This window comes from Lolium rigidum, chromosome 1 (assembly GCF_022539505.1).
Source record: "Lolium rigidum isolate FL_2022 chromosome 1, APGP_CSIRO_Lrig_0.1, whole genome shotgun sequence".
NCBI lineage: Eukaryota > Viridiplantae > Streptophyta > Magnoliopsida > Poales > Poaceae > Lolium > Lolium rigidum.
The window spans coordinates 65,352,794-65,373,282 of NC_061508.1; the positions used below are offsets into that span (position 1 = coordinate 65,352,794).

Consider the following 20,489-nt stretch of genomic DNA (forward strand, 5'->3'; position numbering starts at 1 on the left):
TCACTGAGAGCCGTCCTTGTGAGCTGCATGTTAAAGTTTTCAACCTATCCTTCAAGGCGGCGGTCGGCATCCTCTTACCTACAAGGTCTTACCATTGCCGTTCGGTCCAAGACGACTTTGCTTCGTTGTGATGGTGGATGAAGTGATGACAGCTTATGAGGGGTTGGTGCTTGAGCACCACTGCGGGTGAAGATGGGGAAATCAAAGAACGGGAGAAGCCCGTAGAACCACCGTGCAATGGCGGAAGGAGAACATTGTGTTTCCAGGTGAGAAGCCAACAAGCATGCCACCTCCGCCTCCTCCGCCACCCGAGTCTCCTCCGCGTGATGATTCTCCTGTGCGCGATGATGATTCCCCTATCCATGACCAGATCGCGCTCCGCGTGAAAATACTCCGCCGCCTCCTCCTCCTCCTCGTCGGGAGACTCCGCCGCCTCCACTTAAGCAAAAGAGGAAGCTGTCCGCGGCACCTCCTACGGCTCCGAAGAGATCATCAACTCCAATGAGGGCACGAGACTCCAGAGTTGTTACCACATGAAGCAGACTCGAAGAGCAAAAGGCGTTTCTTGCGCCGAAGAAGGTGTTTATTCGACCGCGTAGACAGTGAAGCACTTTGCCGAGACGAGAATGAAGAGACCTGAGCTGAGAGCTGATTATGACCGCTCTCTTGGACAGTCCTCTAGAGCGAGCAAAGAAGCAAAAAAGTCGCCCAACTTGGACAGCAGGACATTCAGGCCGCACCCCACTTCATCGTGGAGCCATATCATGATCCAGAGACGGCATCGATGATCGAACGGGCGGCTAGAGCTCGAGGAGCATCGGTTGAGTACGAAGATTACTATCCAACGGCTCAAGTGGTAAACACGTATAGATACGGAAAAGATCTCGTCAAACCCGGCGAGCTCGCGCGTCTAGGGACTCGGATGCGAAGGTTGCATGGCTGGTACCCGAAAGCCCGTCGAAGAAGTGAAACCTACATCACGGTGTATCTTAGAGATGAGCATTACTTCCGGGGGAAGACGAGATAAACATTGAGTTATGCGAAGCTGTTTCAGTTATTCAATCAAGACGCCCTCGACAAAGTCTGTCATCGGTTGCTACCGCTCCTGTAAGTGATTTATTTGTGTAATTAAGTTTGTAGCTCATTCATTTGCACTAACAATTATCCTCATTATATTCTTTGTGTACGCTATACATTTAATTATGCAGAATGAAGAAGCTGGAATACAAAAGAGGCAAGCTCCTACCGCTGGGGTTCATAGACCCAAACACAGTTCATGAAGTTACGGTTCGAGACTTCGCCAAGGACACGAGAGGACAACATCGTAATGTTTTTAGAGAAGCAAGCAGACAAAGAGGATATATTCTTTCCCTACAACTTCAAGTGAGTGTTATATATAACATACATTATGCTTGTGCACCTTCCACTTTATTCTCGTAATCATTGAGCTATGCTTGTGCAGTTTCCATTTTATTCTCCTAATCATTGATCTTCACCTTGGAGTCGTAAACGTCATGGACTCGAAACGTACAGAATATGCGGAATGGGCGGACATGGCTGCCATCCTCCAGAGGTAGTTTCAATCAATTTCGTATTGGCATCTTCATCTGCTCTAATTCGAAGATATCATCAACTAATCAATTACTCATTTACTCATTATTTTTTGCCGGGCAGGGCTTGGAAACGGTTCATCAATACTGTTCCGGGTGAATGGTGGAAACCGGAGCTTACATTTAGAGATTACCCTGTAAGTAGTACTATATATATAGCTATGTCCGTGAAACTTTATATATGATATTTACTTTCAATACGATGCTTGATTATTAGTTTGATCGAACTATTTTTTCGTAAAGTGTATGAGGCAGGAACAAGGGAATAACTTATGTGGATACTACGTCCGCACCTTCATGCGTGACATGGCCTGTCCCAAGGGTGGGGATCCCCAAATACACCACACTCGTGTACGATAACAAATTTTCACAATTAATCTTAATTAGTACCATCTATTGTATTGAGTTCCATTCATATATTGATCTCCTTTTTTAAATATAGATGACACGCCTGCGGGACACTCTCATAACAACGGATCAAATAAAAGCAATTCAAGAGGAAATCGCGGGATTCTTTATTGCCGAGGTCCTTACCCCGAGTGGAGAGCACTATCGGAAGATCGTGACGGCGGAGGATATTCGTTCAGGAAAAGTTGTATTGTAAATATGCATGCATTACGTGTACCGTGTTGACTATGTCGTCTACTGTTGACGATGTCTATATATATTCATGACGATTTTTTGTGGTTTCTTGAATGATATATATATGCATTGCTCGAAACTCTGCCGCGGCAAGGAAACAGATCGTTTCTCGCGCGGCGTAGACGCTGGTACAGCCCAAATCTGTGCCGCGGCAGAGAAATAGCAATTCTCTCGCCGCGGCAGAGAAACATAGGCCCGGTTCAGTGCCACGAACCGGGACCAAAGCCCTTCCAGCGCGAGCTCCCTGGTCGCACCACGTGTTGAGGCCTTTAGGCCCGGTTTAACTTTGAACCGGGACTAAAGGGTACCCCCTTTAGTCCCGCCTAGTTGGTCCCGGTTCGGGAACCGGGTCTAAAGGCCCAAATGGACCGGGCCTATTGCCCCGTTTTCCACTAGTGGCTGGCTCCTGTTGAGGTTCAATCCTGCCTCCGCCCTTGACCAAACGACTCGTAAAATATAACCAACATTCGTTTGCAAGGGTCTACAGAGCCTACCTTAGGTTTCCAAAATCGGTTCAGCCTACCAAACGCGTCCGAAGAGAACGGGCTGCTGGTGGTTGTTCCGTACGTGCTTTCATTTGTTTGCTCGTTCATTCGTCAAACCGGTTGTTTCGTCCACGGATCTCCGCCGCTGCATTGCCGTTTCTGCCGTGTCTGCCTCTCTGCGAGCTGTTGCTTGTGATCAGCGACTAACTTACCCATTTGTTTACGGGCATCAGTTCATGTTGAAACAGTAGTAGGGACGATGCTTGAAATAGAATGGAGCGTGAGAAGGCGAGGTTCATAATTGGATTGTTGTAGACAATCATAGTTTGCGGTGCACTTTGGTGTACGCATATAACATAATTGATACTATAATAACAATGTCAACGTTTATAACCAGATCAGCAATAGCCTGTACACTGTATTATGCCATGGAACACTGGGTCAAATTCTCCAAGTCGCTCGCATGTTCTCGTTGGTATCTCATTATCGGAGCAATGGATCATATGAAACCTTCCTTGGATAAAACTAGAGATCAAGAACCGTCAAAACACCACCAGAAATTCGGCACTATATAACCCGCTCTAATCTTCAGCCCAACAACATCATCACATCCAAGAGGAGCAAAACCAATCAAGGCCAGCTTGTCTCTCCCACTAGCTAGCTCCTCCGGCGCTGTCCACGAGACATGAAGCTCTCGGTGGTTCTCCTGTGTGCCCTGGTTACCATCCAGGCTGCGCTGCTCACCGCACCATCCGCAGAGGCTAGCGGGCTCGAGCTCGGCTACTACAACAAGAAATGCAGGGGCGTGGAGAACGTTGTCAAAGGACACATCATCCGGGCTATCAAAAAGAACCCCCGTGTCGGCCCCGCCCTTGTCCGGCTCGTATTCCACGACTGCTTCGTTAGGGTATGTCCACTGGTTCTTTTTCTTGTGCTCTTTTTTTCCAGCGATTAAGTCACTCGCAAAGCATACTGAAGTATTTTCCCTACATTCATGAACCGATAGAGTTCTTAGGATTTGGTAATAGTGAATTTTGTTGAATTTGCATGTTATTTTATGCATTCATATCAGGATCTCAGGACCCAAAGTTTCCATTCTCTAGGAATGTATCCATAGTGAAGCTTTGCATTTTAACATTCTGTGTTAATAGAAAAAATGAAACCAAATGTACCTTTTGATTTCATTGTTTATTAGTATATAAATATGGAATCCTACAAATGGATGAGCCGCGCGCACACCTGTGAAAAAACTAATCGCGAAATGTGGAGTTCCATACGTGGTCCAGGTGTCAAGCTAATGATAACAACTAATGACATGAAGTCGACAATTCATACAGGGGTGCGATGGCTCTGTCCTCCTTGACAAGTCGGCCCAAAACCCTCACCCTGAGAAGGAAGCGCCGGCGAACATCGGGCTCGCTGCCTTCGACATCCTTGAGATGATCAAGGCAGACATCGAGAAGAGGTGCCCCGGCGTGGTGTCCTGCTCCGACATACTTGTCTACGCTGCCCGTGACGCCACCAAAATTCTCAGCAAGGGTCACATCAACTACGACGTCCCCGCCGGCCGCCTCGACGGCCTCGTCTCCTCGGCCTACGAGGCACAGGCGGAGCTCCCGGATTCCACCTTCACTGCCCAGCAGCTCATCGAGAACTTCGCCCGCAAGAATTTCGACGTTGAGGAGCTCGTCATCCTCTCCGGCGCTCACTCCATTGGCATGGCACACTGCTCGTCCTTCAAAGGCCGTCTCACCGCACCTGCGGACCAGATCACCCCGGCCTACCGCAACCTGCTCAACTACAAGTGCGGCCAGAGCGCCAACCCGCTCGTGGTCAACAACGTCCGCGACGAGGACTACAACACTGTCGCCACTTTCATGCCAGGGTTCAAGAGCCGGGTGCGCAAGATCAGGGACTTGTTCGACAATTCCTACTACCACAACAACCTCGCTAGGATCGTCAGCTTCAACTCCGACTGGGTGTTGATGACGCACAAGGAGGCGCGGGGCCATGTCCATGAGTACGCTGACAATGCCACACTCTGGAACGACGATTTTGGTGAATCCATGATCAAGCTCAGCAAGTTGTCCATGCCGGCCGGGAGCAAGGGCGGGATCAGGAAGAAGTGCAACATCGTCAGCCACCCCCTGCACTAAATCGTGCATGAATGCATGGAGATCCAAGGAAGAACCATTGGGCGTGTGTGTGTGTGGACTGTGGAGTTCAATAATCTTGTTGTTTTGTTGTTCAATCCATTCTTTTGATTCATATTTGTTGTGTTTTCCAGATCTCTTGATCTGTTATATATTTCTTAATTTATCACTACAATAACAAAAATGCTAGACCTACTGGGTGTGTGTTACGGAAAAACCTTACGGGAGGACGTGGGGTTAATGGGTTGGTTGTTTTCCTTCACACATCGTGATTTCAGGAATTCCCTACCTGTGGCTGCTCTCCACGTCAGTTCGTAAGCACAATCCCGTAGAATAATCCCGTAAGTCTAGCATTACTCCTACAATAAAGCCGACTCATTCTTAGTGCTAATTCTCGGTCAGGTGATGTGATCAATATTGCAATTACAACCGACGTGAGGAATCACTAGTAGTACGAACCACAAAGCAATCTAACGGTCCAAGGAGTTGTTACTCATGATTCGAATCACCCGACAAACCAATGGTCCAATTCTTTTTTCTTAGTTGCAAACTCATTTGCAACTTAAAAAAATTCAGTAGCAACCCATGTCACAACTCATGCTGCGCACGGCGGCGAACGGACATCTCGTCCTGCCGCCTGCGGCGTTCGAGGGCCTCGGCCAGTGAGGTGTCCCACAGGACTGTCCTGGCCATAGAGTTGGCCTCCGCCTCCGTCGCCAGGGCCGCCACCTCCTCCGCCGCCGCCGCCTCCTCCTACTTCACCTAGGCTGCCGCCTGCAACCCCGCCAGCTGGGCGACGAAGCGGGGCCCTGTCCCTAGCCGCCTCCGCCACCGCTTCATCTCTGGCGGCGATGGCGACCGCCAGCTCCCGGTTCTCCTGCTCGACCCGCGCGGGAGAAGGGCCCCTCCGCTGGAGCGAGTCCAGGTCGGAGCACAGTACCCCCCAGCCATGGCGATCGCATAGCTGTTGGTTTCCTCCTCCGCCAACCGCGCTAGCGGCGCTGGGCGTCCCCAGCGAGGGTCTCGAAGGACACGAGCAGAACGAGCTGGTCGCCGGCGCAGTCGAAGCGGCCGGGAACGGGGGCGTCGTCGTCCGCGATGTCGTGGATGACGGCGTCCGCTGGTGGGGCCGCCGGAGGGGCCGCTATCGCCGCCCACGCCTCCGCGAGCTCCGCCCTGGCGTCGCTGAGCTCGGCTATGGCGTTGGCGATCTCCGCCCTGGTCGCCCCGAGGCACCCTTCGACGCGCTCTGCCGCCTCCGCCACCGCCTCCGCAATCTCCGCCTCTGCCGCGGCCGCCTCCAGGTCTAGCTGATGGGCCTCAACGCCGGCGGCGACTACATCCTCCTCCGGGTGGAGGTGGCGGCACATCTGAACAACGTGCTCCCAACTAAGGTTCTACCCGGCCATGGATGGATGGTAAAGTTTAGCTTGAGGTGTGCCCGTCGCCCCCTCCAGTGTCCACCATATATAGCCACAGCGGGACGGGAAACAGTGTTGGCGCGTAGGTCATTTCCCGCGCGCGCGAAACACCGGCGAAACTTGCCAATGTATTGGGCATGCGCGGGAACGATGGTCGTCGCGCGGAAACATTTAATCGGCGGCGGCAGTCCTTGATGGGACGTAAAACGCCATTAGCGAGCTTGACGCTGTCCCCGCTAAAAAAAATACGTCCGCACCGCTGGAGGTACCCCGACGCAAACGGTCGCCCTGGACCACATGGTGTCCGCGGTCCACCGCAAACGGACATTTCGGACGTCCGAAATGGGTTGGCCCGCTGGAGATGCCCTAATGCATGTGTGGATATCCAAAGAATAACCACTTGGTGTGTGTACAATTCTATAATTATGATTTTTTTCAATTCATTCTTTTGATTCCCATTTCTTGTGTTTTCCAGATCTCTTGATTTGCTATATATGTATCGAACTCTTGATATATCGATATAGTAAAGTTACAGCCCTGGCAACATATTACCGATGGTAGTATCAAATAGCGTCAACATCGGTGGGTCCTTGTTTGCAACATCTACACACGCCTCAACGACTCTAGCGTAAAAATTTCAAGGAGCAGCAGTCTAAATATTCACCAGGAAATATGGAGAATTCTCGGGCTGCATGCATGGAAAAAAAATAGCGCGCTGTTCCAACGCTAATAGCATGCTACTAGTAAGCGTGCACGTGCAATGCACGTCTAGACTAACTCACATTATAATTAGTCTAAGCACTCTAGCACAACATTATAGGCTTACTCACGTGTAATGCATGTTTGGAAATAAATTTATCACCTCATCGCAATGTGAAACCATGGATAATTACAAGGGGGATAATGTGTTGTCCAACGTCTAATATGAAGACAACAAATATATACCAACGTCTAATCCCAAGACAACACTTATTATAAGTATCAATAGCACATATTGAATTAACGATGTAATTGGAGATACGTTAGAAATATGAGAACATAAATAGATATTCCATAACCATTCCACTGACATGTAGGACTCGGAAAGAAAAATGGGCCAAAATCCCTTGTACCCATTTTAGAAAATAAATTCAAAACGTGAATACATTGGTATAGGAACACTCACTCAATCTGTGTATAGCGCTTCCTGATTCTCTGCCGGCTCGCCATTTTCTCTTTATTGGTGAACACAAATCTTGGAGATTCCAGTTCTTACAAATTGTTTGGAAATATGTTCAGCAAGCAGCCAAAACAGACCTAAGAGTATCGGCAGGAGTTCCCGAGAAAGAAATCAAACAAATATCTCTGCTTGCAGTGACCATACAAAGTCTCAAGTAAATATGGGAAAATCTAAACTACACGATCATCACATCGCAAGATTGCCCAAGATGCCAAGCACCAGTCGTGGATCGCTCTCACCTGTTCTTCCACTGTCCGAGCATCGGCAGCGATTTGGAGGCGCCTGGCCATTACACCAAATGCCAACACATTCTCGGACATATGGTCTTTGCCGCTACCCAACAACCTTCCCTCCTCGATATGGAACTCCGTCGCCCTCATTATACTATGGAAGATTTGGGATGCCAGAAACGCCAAAGTATTCAGAGCGGTTGATCAATCAGCGGCGACGGCACTTAGCAACATTATTTCAGACCTCACTCTATGGTCCCACCGCTTCAAGAAAGCGGAATTGAGTACACGCCGACGTGTGGCGTGACTACCTCTCCCTCTGTAACCTACAAAACAGTTCTTGATGCAATATATTCAGGTGGGGATCCTCTCCCCCCCGGTGAAAGCTTCAAAAAAAAAACTACACGATCACGTACTGTAAGGTAGTATAATTTTGAAAACAATTACAATAGACTACAACAATGGTTCTATGCATAATTATTCTAACAGACCAAACAAATCACCAAGTAAGCTGACAGATCATGCATTGCGGTAATATGTTCCAAGTACAGTAGGTTGTAGAAGCAAGATAAAATATTCTTGCTAGTTCACCTAGATGTGCATATGACAACAAAAAGTTAGCAAAAATTCTAATCATCAACAGCTTAACAATGTAAATTGTTAGAATATTTGGTAGAGGCTTGAGCTGTGCAATACTGACACCTTTACCGTGATAATCAGAAAAACAAAAAGGAGCAAACATCAGAAAAAAAGTTGTAGAGCATTTACCAAAAAAGAAAGCACAGCATGTATTATAGGTTCAGCTCAGGATTTCAATATGAAAACATAAGAGACAATGAGGCTATGCGGTTCCTATATAGAAGTTCAAGTGTTCCAAGTATCATCATCATACTCTGTTTTCATTACCATCAGACGCTGGTTGACGGTCACCATAAGGCCATTTGAGCCCATAGCTGAAAGTTTAGAAAGTTGTAGATTTTAAATTATTTCGTATTGTAAAATGGAGCACATATATCATACATTTGGCAGAGGGCAAAAGACAGTAATCATGCACATGACATTATATGGATAGTTATGAAAGTACTATCTTAGATTTAAGCCCAGTGATCGTGCTGAATGATGTTCTTGTTATTCCTTGCACATAGACACCATATGCATTTCATGTTTTCGCAGTATCTATGCAAGTTAGGAGCAATAGTTGTACTTTAACATATGGATCTAATGATGAAGCTTGTCATGTCCCTTTGCTTCTCCTATGTTTCCTTCAAGCACTGCTAGGCTTTGGGATATACAATCAAGCTAAATCTAGAGCTCTAAGGTACCACCAACATATAACATCCTCGCAGAGCCTCTCACCGCTACCGAAGTTATATGCACTGTTATAAGTTTGAAACGAATCATGTATCTTGTTTAATTGAAGAATGCACAGAAACTAATATTATCAACGAAGTGTTCAAGTGTGTATCCCAACATGATTACAAAGTCTTTATTTGAACAAAGATGCAACCAGGTGTAGACCATTTTCATATCAATCACCATACAATCTCATTCAAACATAGAATTGATTTCTTGGAATATTTAGAGTGAATAACATAATTTTAAGATGAATAATGCAAAAAAACTTGCATGGAAGAAAAACAACAAATCTCTCTTGCAACCTTTCTTAGTTCCATATGCATGGCTCAAGGATTAAATATTTGTGTCTGTACAATAAAAAAAACTACCATCTAAATATTTCGACACTTCGAAATAATACACTGATGTTAGTATAGAAAAGTGATCATTCAGACCGTGAAGAATGCACTCACTTCCTAGAAGATTTTTTTGTCTAGCATCTCAGAGATAAGAGCGAAATAAACAACGGCAAGACAAACTTTGGTACTTTTCAGGGATAATAAAATATACCCAAATGCATCAGTGTGCAGGATAATCGCACCGGCATAATTTCCTGAACCTGGTCTGTATAAACATAAGTTGGTTGGCTGTTGTGCTGCATGCAAAAGTGATTTAGAAAGATGTGGGGGCACACAAGTGTTTTAGGAAGATATCAGAAAGTAAATATATGTTTGATAAATGGTATAACTCACATATCACAGCCGGAAAACAGTGGAAGTGTACCATCAAGGCGAGTGGGACGCCATCTGCAGAACTTCGGTAGAATCGTTTGATCTAGGGAGGAATTCAGAAATCTCTTTGTTAGAACCCTGCAAAATTCTGGTGTCATACATGTCGAAGAAGAGCAGAAACCTATAATAAGTGAAACGTGATGGGCGTAGGGCTTCACCTGGAAGATGAAGTGTCGGACAACAGAGGCAACGACGTCGAGCGTGGCAGCGCTAGAGCCGATGCGGGCTGCGTTGGAGGCTGGAACAGCAAGGACGGCGACAGAGGCCGAAAAGCGGCTGAGGCGTCGTGCACGGCGAGCTGGCAGTCGTAGATCACGACATGCTCGGACTTCCGGTTGTGAGCGCGATGAGGCCCCCAAGGTGACACCCTCGCCGGGGCACGCGCCAACAGCCGCAGCCAGGCATCCCTCCTTCCGCCTCCTCGCCGCCATATGCGCTCTCCACCGGTGTTGATGATCCATCCCCTCCAGCGCCCGCAGATCGCCATCGAAGTATTGATTGAGTTTGTCTACTCGGCTACTCACCAATCATAAAGAAGGAGCTCCCCATATGGGTGTGAGGGCGACAAATCAGGAAGAAAAGAGGATTTAGCGGCATTAATTATGTCATAACGCGATTCCCGTCCGTGAAATTAGTGCGTGCGGGTGGGGATCTGGAGTTTCGAAGGAAGTTACCTAGTAGATGCGTGATTTTAGGGAGGGGGGAAGGGTGGTGTGAGAGGTGAGGGGGAGAACAAATGAATTTGCGTCGCTAGATGAACGCATCTGAACGGCCAAGATTTAGTTTTCCAACAAACTTCTTGCCTTTATAAGTAGTGGAGATGGAGATGGAGATAGTATATCTGGAGAGCTGACGCAACGCTATTTTGGTGCTATAGCGCGCTATTCGCGTTAATAGCACGCTATAGCATGCTAATAGCGTATTTTTAGACCCACACTATTTTGTCATAGCGCGCTATTTTTTTCCTTGGCTGCATGATACTTTAGCAGAAATATGCACGCTGGAAGCCAATGGAGGGGCAATTCTTGAAACCTTACTGCGTGATACATCAGTAAAGGCTCCTTTCCTTCCTAAGGTGGACAGAAATGATTTGGTTACAACGGCGATCTGGTATATATGGTGGGAAAGACGGCAAGCAACGCACGGGGAGGCGGTCCAAGCTCCTCCTAGAACGGCCCAAGCAATTTCTACTTTGGCGCTGAATTATTCAAAAGTGAAGAACATTACAGGGGGAATACTCAGACGTGGATGGACAAAGCCTCGAGAAGATTTTCTAAAACTGAATGTGGATGCTGGTTTCAGTGTTGATGCAGGATCGGGTTCTTCTGGAGCAATCATCAGGATCACCGAGGACTTTTTGTGGGTGCTAGTACATGTGTCATCCCTTTCATATCGGATGTGGCGTCGGCAGAGGCTCGTGCCCTTAAGGATGGTCTTATTCTGGCGGGCAATCTTGGGTGTTCTAGGCTCGAGGTAGAATCTGATTGTATGGAGGTGATCGACGTGATGAAGAACGGAGGAAATTCGCTGGGCCCTGCTGCGGCGATTTATGAGGAGTGCTCTTTCCTTAGTCGTAATTTCACTGAAGTTGTGTTCTCTCATTGTCCTAGAGAAGCAAATAGAGTAGCCGATTTGTTAGCTAGCAGTTCGGAGGGTTCTCAGACTATTGTATGGATTGATGAACCCCCTGACTACATTAAGGGCCTCCTAGCTGATGATGTATCGATTCTGTAAAACTCCAGGCAGCAAGTTTGTTGACACACACTTTTTCTTATCAGGATATCGAAGGGGACTGGAAGGTTTTTAATGAGGCGGGCTTGCTGATCTTATATAATGATGAATTAAAAAAAAATTCACTAGGAAGTGGTGCGCGGCGGCAGGCCCTTGGATGCTACAGTGAGCATGATAACTTAGCTAATTTATCAGTTTTTGTCATTGAGGTTGTGATGGAGTATTCCGTTTTTTTTGCTTTCTTTGAAATTGGGCGTCCGATCCCAGCCTCTGCATCAAGTGATACATACGGATGCTTTTATTAAAAATCCAACTAGTATTACAAGTATCAGCATTCTAACTATTACAGATCATGGATCACAACCATCTAAAAAAGATTAACGTGCAACGTTTTGCAGCACATGTCCAGCGTAGAAATCCCATGCTACCGTTGCTAGTTGGTTGCACCCAGTATCCAAAGCTTGGCGGTCCTTCTGCGGTTGGATATAGGACCACATATGGATCGAATGAGTAACCAAGGGGATAACCTTCAAAAATGATAGAAAGCTTTTTTTTTGTTAAAATTCAATCGTTGGGCACATTCCAATCCGCCCAAAGCAAAGGACACACACCAAATCTAATGTGGTCTTTGTATTTTTTCGCGACCCTATTTAACCTATTGCCCAACATATTCGTAATATTCGAAGGTGGGGGTATATTAAAATCCATTTAAACAATCCTCATAATCATCTTAGTAAAAGGACATGCTATAAACAGATGTTGTATTGTCTCATCTTGATCAAAAAACAACATTTAACACAACCTTGCCAATTAAGTTTAGCCAAGTTAGCTTTTATTAGAATCACTTTCTTATATCGAAACCACATGAAAATCTTAATTTTTAGTGAAACTTTCATCTTCCAAATACATTTCTTAAGGAAGACAGTATGATCATTCAACAAATCAATATACATAGATTTAATAGAGAATACACCAGAAGCAGTCAGGCCCCATTTGAAAGAATCCTCGGTATCAGTTAGCTGAACCAATATTTTTTCGAAAATGGGTATTTTATTACTTGCGCAATAGACCCGGCATCTGCATAACTGAGATGCACACAGCCGCACACGAATTCATTACAAAACCACACAAAAGGGTTCAAAGATCAAAAAACATAGTCCAAAGAACAGTAACAAATTAAGACTAGCTAGGAGGGTCTAGCTGAACCAATATGACTCTATGTAAAAGATCCCATTTATTTTCATTCAAAGTTCGTCTAAATCCTATATTTAGAGGGTTTGATGCTAGAACAGTGTGTACAGTGATATTCTTATGATTAACAATATTATAAAGAGATGGATACTCATCCGCCAATGGTTTCTTCCGTGTACCCAAAAAAAAAAAGAGCGACACAGCTTCTGTGCGTGTATGGTTTCCGGCTGATACGCGTGCACCAAAAAAAAAAAAAGCAACCAAATCGAGGAGTGGCAGATCTATTTGAGGCTAAGGGGGTGCACTAGACACCGAATAGAACTATTTTTCTTTGTAAAATGGCAAACTTTCACCGAGTCGAGCTATTTGATGCGAGCTTCGCCATGCATTCGCGTGCACCAGCGAGCCTCTGACGTGTTGTGTTCAGTAGTTGGCCGGGGAGAGCACGATAGGATGAGGATACACCGTCGCGGAGCACGCAATTCTTTGCTCCCATGCCCGATGAAGCGAAGAATGAAAAGTGGCCTGTGAAGTAGAGATGCAAATGGATCACTATTAGGGTACCTCTAGTTTGGTGCAAAAAACAAACTAACTATGATGAGGTCATCCAACAAGTTAGTTTATTTTGTAGACTAAAGAGAGTAGAGGGTACCCTAATATTGACCCACATGCATGCATCATTACCCTAAAGAATGGATTCGCTCGGCCTCACCATGTCCTAAACAAGATGTGATGCCACCTTTGTATAGGCAACACGTGCGCCAAACGACAGAAAAACAAATCGAGTTTAGCTGCGCGTTGTTTTCGGTCGGTGGCCACCGTTCATCGCATCTGTCGTCAGCCGGGAAAAGAGCCAGACAGGTTACATAAAGATAAGAAGGACGCGCGCGCGGCGGCTAATTCTCCAGCTTGACACAGAGAAGAAGTCTCCTCCGAAGGATCGATTCTCTAGTGTGCCGAAAGTAGTTCCGTCGAAAAGAAAGGAAGCGGTTCCAACTGCGCCTCCCGACTTGTATTACGGCTGCTAGGAATTCCCAGACATGTGGCCCAACACCCCTTCCGGACCCGCAGGTCGGTGGCACATACCCAGCCAGGAAGCTACTTCCCAGCTCGCCATGCCACAGTCAGCGCGGTCCGTGTGGCACCCCCGGGATCAAGGTTAGACAAATACCAGATCTTCATCTGACATAAGCCTAATCTCGAGCTCGGAAGACTACAGTGAGAGAATCGGTAACACAACAGTGACTCTACGACTCAAAAGCATATATTACAACTCTTAGCAGAGTAAGATCCAAATTATTACACGCAGAGGTCACTGACCCAACATTCAACAAGCAACGGAAGCAAATTATGTTATTCTAAATAACAAGATAGCAAAGGGCTTAAGAAGCCATAACATAAAGCGACGTCCCAGCCCATAAGTCGCGAGGCTGCTGCCCGGGAACTCCAAACTAACCATCGATGTTAACGTAGAAACCACCTTCGGCTGTAGCGACTTCATCCGAAACAAAAGCATGCAAAGCTGAGTACAGGGACTCAGCAAGACTTAGTACAACCTTTTAGCAAAGCGGGTATGCGGGCTTTCTCGGTAGATCTTCTTTGCGTAAAGCCAGCTTTTCCTTTGTAAGATAAGAGAGAAGAGAAGTTCGACTACTCAGAACCTTTAAAAGGGGATAAGAGAGCGACATCTCTATCTCTATTGATCATCATCTTGTATCCACCAATCTTCATCATCTCGAACCACTATCCTCGGATTACCCCCTCAACACCCGAAGAAGGTATCCGTAAACACACATTGGTTGCCACGTTTTACGATTAGATTCATGTTCTCTATGATCTCCACGTCCGTTCCCAAGTCGTCCATAACCGTGGACACGGCTTTTCGAAAAGATTCATAACCCTGCAGGGGTGCACAACTTTACCCACACGCGCCAACCGACTCTTAATGCCAATATATATTAGCTCTCTTCCTTGGAGAGCCGGCGAGGGTGGTCGACCACGACCTTTACCTTGCTCGTCGCCGAGACCATGAGTCACGCGCTAAGGATTGTTCCGCCGTAACGGGTCAAGTCCCGAAGTCGGTCCTTAACGATGTGTAGCCGAGGTGGGTTTCCCGCAGAGGCCGCAACCCCCGGCCACCACGACCACGCTTACCCGCTCTGTTATGTACCTTTAACCCCCAAGCAAAATGCAATGCATATGACCAGGTAACGCGCAAACTATGTGACTCATGGAATCTACTAGGCAAGTTAGTGAGTCGAGAGGGTACCATAATAGGGCCTCGTGTGGTTGTACGCTCGATCTTGGTTCAAGAGGCGAGAACTCGGTTCCTAGGGTCGGCAGAAACGAAACAACCCACCACATCCCAATGTGGCCTCTCGTCCGAGCCTTTAATCATGTTTATCATCATCTCTATACTTACCACGTCAACCCGTCATGCTAGATTCATTTCATTGTGAGGCTCCAAATCGAAGACCGGAGTAGTAGCGTAACAAACTAAGCATGGCTAAGCATAAGAGATAAAGGCTCTCGCGACGCACACATGCCAAACCTAGTTATGCTAGGAGCAGTGGATCAGGGTATCGAGGCTACAAAGGTCGGACATGCAACAGATAGGGTAACTCTATCTATCGATAAAAGACAGTTGAATCGTATGCGATATGTAGGAACCACAGATAAAAGTATTTCAAAATCATAGATGAACCAGGTTAGGGCTTGCCTTGTCCCTCAGCGGATGAGTACTGTTCTTCGGTAGTGTGGACGTCGGTCTCCGGCTCAGATCCTATCGCGAAGAACCAAATACCGGAAAGGGAAACAAACATTCACGACATGGCATAATGCAATGCGCATACAATATGAATGATATGTCAGGTTAAAGGAATTCGGTAAACCCTAGGTGCATCGTCAAATTAAAGGGGTGCCGACATCGGACACCGCCATATGAGAGGGGTGTATTAGGGTTCTCTAATAAGCTTCACATTTAATTGTTTCAAACATGTATGAGACATGTATAAACGAATAGGAAATGTTTTTCTGATCGAAATGATATATAATTTTATATTTTTATGATTTAATATGAATTATTTATCAATTACTGAAAAATAACAGAAATAAGAAAAAGCTTTATTGCGTCATGCTGACGTCATGCTGACGTCAGCACGACCTTGAGCTCTCAGGTCGAGCAGCAATCGGCCGATTGAGGCCGAAATTGGGCACGTGCGTGGGGGCATCCGACTCAGCTCGACGTGGCGAGCCAAATGGTGGTGGCGCCGCCCGTTTTGGGTCGCCGGAGCATGGTCGGCGACCATGTCCGACGGCGGCGGGGCGAGTGCACGGTGCGGGGGCCGGTGGAGGAAGCAATCGGGGAGGGGAAGGGCACCACGAGCATCGGCAGCTCACCGCGAGCACGTGGAGGTTGACGGCGAGGCGAGGGAGGCCGGAGTCGCCGGCGAGAGGCGGTGGCCGGCGCGGCAGAGGTCGCTCGATTGGCGCGGTAGGGGGCTCCCCGGCGAGCGCTGCTTGGTGGAGGAGGTCGGCGGCGACACGGCGGAGCTTCTGGCGGTGTCGGCCGAGCACGGGGAGGCGCAGAACGGCGGCGACGGTGAGGTCTGCGGGGCTAGGGTTTCGGCCCGTGGCACAGAGAAGAGGAGGGGGAAGAAATGGGGCGTGCTAGGGTTGTCCACGGCGGCGGCGCGGAGCTTTGTAGGCGCTCGGGGGCGGCGGGGAGGATCCAGGCCGCCGGCGGGATCGACGGCCTTGGCGTCGACAGGCAGCAGCCTGGCTGCCTGGAGGTAGAAGACAAGGGGGGGAATTTTATGAAAACCCCCCTAGTCTTTAGGGTTTTCTCCGGGAAAAGAAAAACAGGCTGGTTTTTATGGAAATTTGGGGTATTTTGACCCAAATTTTTCAAGGGGTTTTGCACAAAATTTTCTTAACACAAAACTACAACCATTTGCAACATTGTTTCATAACATTTTAGTGCAAAGTTTCTCAAATTAAATGCAAATGCATGCCATGCTTATGATCAACTAACAACATTATTGATTAACAAAGTTGGTCTGTTACAACTCTACCCCCCTTACAAGAATCTCGTCCCCGAGATTCCTAAGTTTTAGAAAAGAAGGCAGGGTACTCAGATCGGAGACGATCCTCTCGTTCCCAGGTTGCTTCTGACTCAGAGTGATGAGACCATTGAACTTTCAGGAATTTGATGGTTTGACGCCGAGTTTTACGCTCAGCTTCATCAAGGATACGGATAGGATACTCTCGATAGGTCAGATCCTCTTGGAGATCAAGTGTTTCGTGATCAATACCACGGATGGGATCTTTGAAGCAACGTTTGAGTTGGGAGACATGGAAGACGTCATGAACTTCGAGAAAAGTTGGAGGGAGTTCCAACTTGTAGGCAAGTGTACCTCGTTTTGCAAGGATGCGGAAAGGACCAACATAGCGAGGAGCTAGTTTTCCTTTTATACCGAATCGATGGACACCTCTTAAAGGAGTGACTCGAAGATAAGCTTGCTCGCCAACTTCATAGCGAACTTCTTGATGATGACGATCATAATTGCTCTTTTGACGAGACTGAGCAGCTTTCAAACGTTCTCGGATAATGCCAACTTGATCTTCAGCTTCCTTGATCATGTCCGGTCCAAAGAACTGTCTTTCACCGGTTTTCGATCAATTCGAGGGGTTCGACATTTCCGTCCATAAAGAGCTTCAAAAGGCGCCATGCCCAGGCTAGATTGGAAGCTCGTTGTTATAGGAGAATTCAGCAAATGGAAGGCACTTTTCCCAATTCTTGCCGAAGGATATAACACGAGGCTCGAGCATGTCTTCAAGGATTTGATTCACCCTTTCGGTTTGACCACCGGTTTGGGGATGATAGGCCGTGCTTGAAGGAAAGATTTGTCCCCATGGAGTTTTGAAGGCTTTCCCGAACTTCGAGGTAAACAAGCTTCCACGATCGAGAGATGATCTTCTTCGGAACACCGTGAAGAGAGACTATCCGGGATATATAGAGATCTGCTAGTTGACTAGCACGAATACTTTCCCGAACAGGAAGAAAATGAGCAACCTTGGATAGACGATCCACCACTACCCATATGGAGTCATTTCCCTTTGGAGTTTTGGGAAGTCTGAAGGAGATATGCCCTAGAGGCAATAATAAAAGTAGTTATTATTTATATCTCTATGTTTATGATAAATGTTTATATGTCATGCTATAATTGTATTAGCAGAAACATTAGTACATGTGTGATATGTAGACAACAAGAAGTCCCTAGTATGCCTCTTAAACTAGCTTGTTGATTAATGGATGATTAGTTTCATAATCATGAACATTGGATGTTATTAATAACAAGGTTATATCATTATATGAATGATGTAATGGGCACACCCATTTAAGCGTAGCATAAGATCTCGTCATTAAGTTATTTGCTATAAGCTTTCAATACATAGTTACCTAGTCCTTATGACCATGAGATCATGTAAATCACTTATACCGGAAAGGTACTTTGATTACACCAAACACCACTGCGTAAATGGGTGGTTATAAAGGTGGGATTAAGTATCCGGAAAGTATGAGTTGAGGCATATGGATCAACGGTGGGATTTGTCCATCCCGATGACGGATAGATATACTCTGGGCCCTCTCGGTGGAATGTTGTCTAATGTCTTGCAAGCATATGAATGAGTTCATAAGAGACCACATACCACGGTACGAGTAAAGAGTACTTGTCGGGAGACGAGGTTGAACAAGGTATAGAGTGATACCGAAGATCAAACCTCGGACAAGTAAAATATCGCGAGACAAAGGGAATTGGTAATGTTTGTGAATGGTTCATTCGATCACTAAAGTCATCGTTGAATATGTGGGAGCCATTATGGATCTCCGAGATCCCGCTATTGGTTATTGGTCGGAGTAAGTACTCAACCATGTCCGCATAGTTCTCGAACCGTAGGGTGACACACTTAAAGTTGGATGTTGAAATGGTAGTTCTTGAATATGGAATGAAGTTGGAATATTTGTTCGGAGTCCCGGATGTGATCCCGGACATCACGAGGAGTTCCGGAATGAGTCGGAGAATAAGATTCATATATAGGATGTCATTTTATATGAATAAAATGTCGCGGAAGGTTCTATGGAAGGTTCTAGAAGGTTCTAGAAAAGTCCGGAAGAAACCACCAAGGAAGGTGGAGTCCACAAGGGACTCCACCTCCATGGCCGGCCAGCCCTAGTGGGGGTGGAGTCCCAAGTGGACTCCACCATAGGGGGCCGGCCACCCCACATGGGAGGTGGGAATCCCACCTTTGGGTGGGAGTCCTAGTTGGGCTAGGTTTGCCCCCTCCTATGGAAGGTTTTGGTTTCGGGTCTTATTCGAAGACTTGGACACCAACACTTGGGATCCACCTATATAATGAGGGGCCAAGGGAGGGGGCCGGCCACCCCTAAGACCATAGCTTGGCCGCCCCCCTTGAGTGGCCGGCCACCCCTCCCAAACCCTAGCTTTGCTCCTCCACTTCATATTGCCCGGTTTGCTTAGCGAAGCTCCGCCGAACTTCTACACCGCCACCGAGCACCACGCCGTCGTCTTTGTCGGATTCAAGAGGAGCTACTACTTCCGCTGCCCGCTGGAACGGGGAGGTGGACGTCGTCTTCATCAACAACCGAACGTGTGGCCGAGTACGGAGGTGCTGCCCGTTCGTGGCGCGGAACCGATCGTGATCAAGATCTTCTACGCGCTTTTGCAAGCGGCAAGTGAACGTCTACCGCAGCAACAAGAGCCTCATCTTGTAGGCTTTGGAATCTCTTCAAGGGTGAGACTCGATACCCCCTCGTTGCTACCGTCTTCTAGATTGCATCTTGGCTTGGATTGCGTGTTCGCGGTAGGAAAATTTTTGTTTTCTATGCAACGTTATCCTACGGTGGTATCGAGCCGTGTCTATGCATAGATGGTTGCACGAGTAGAACACAATGGTTTGTGGGCGTTGATGCTCTTGTTATCTTTAGTTGAGTACTTTGCATCTTTATGGCATAGTGGGATGAAGCGGCTCGGACTAACTTTACATGACCGCGTTCATGAGACTTGTTCCTCGTTCGACATGCAACTTGTATTGCATAAGAGGCTTTGCGGGTGTCTGTCTCTCCTACTATAGTAAAGATTCAATTTACTCTTCTATTGACAACATTAGTATCAACGTTGTGGTTCATGTTCGTAGGTAGATTAGATCTATATCGAAAACCCTAAACCACGTAAAATATGCAAACCAAATTAGAGAGCGTCTAACTTGTTTTTGCAGGGTTTGGTGATGTGATATGGCCATAATGTGATGATGAATATGTATGAGATGATCATTATTGTATTGTGGCAACCGGCAGGAGCCTTATGGTTGTCTTTAAATTTCATGTTGAGTAGTATTTCAAAGTAGTTGTAATAGTTGCTACATGGAGGACAATCATGAAGACGGCGCCATTGACCTTGGTGCTTCGCCGACGATGATGGAGATCATGCCCGAAGATGATGGAGATCATGTCCGTGCTTTGGAGATGAAGATCAAAGGCGCAAAGACAAAAGGGCCATATCATATCACATATGAACTGCATGTGATGTTAATCCTTTTATGCATCTTATTTTGCTTAGATCGCGACGGTAGCATTATAAGATGATCCCTCACTAAAATC

At 46.8% G+C, this 20,489-nt stretch overlaps 1 protein-coding gene across 1 annotated transcript; it reads left to right on the forward strand.

Annotated features, from left to right (window-relative positions):
• Positions 1-3,422: 3,422 nt before the first annotated feature.
• On the forward strand, positions 3,423-4,893 carry LOC124674691 (peroxidase 2-like). Its single transcript, XM_047210740.1, has 2 exons — positions 3,423-3,644; positions 4,075-4,893. The coding sequence occupies exons 1-2, from the start codon at positions 3,423-3,425 to the stop codon at positions 4,891-4,893; spliced, it is 1,041 nt and encodes a 346-aa protein (XP_047066696.1).
• Positions 4,894-20,489: the final 15,596 nt, after the last annotated feature.

What these genes read in the sequence shown, in the direction of transcription:
- LOC124674691 (XM_047210740.1), top strand. Translation starts at nt 3,423, where the DNA reads ATGAAGCTCTCGGTGGTTCTCCTGTGTGCCCTGGTTACCATCCAGGCT. An exon ending in TCCACGACTGCTTCGTTAGG is followed by an intron (nt 3,645 to 4,074) that starts GTATGTCCACTG and finishes CAATTCATACAG; the next exon opens with GGGTGCGATGGCTCTGTCCT.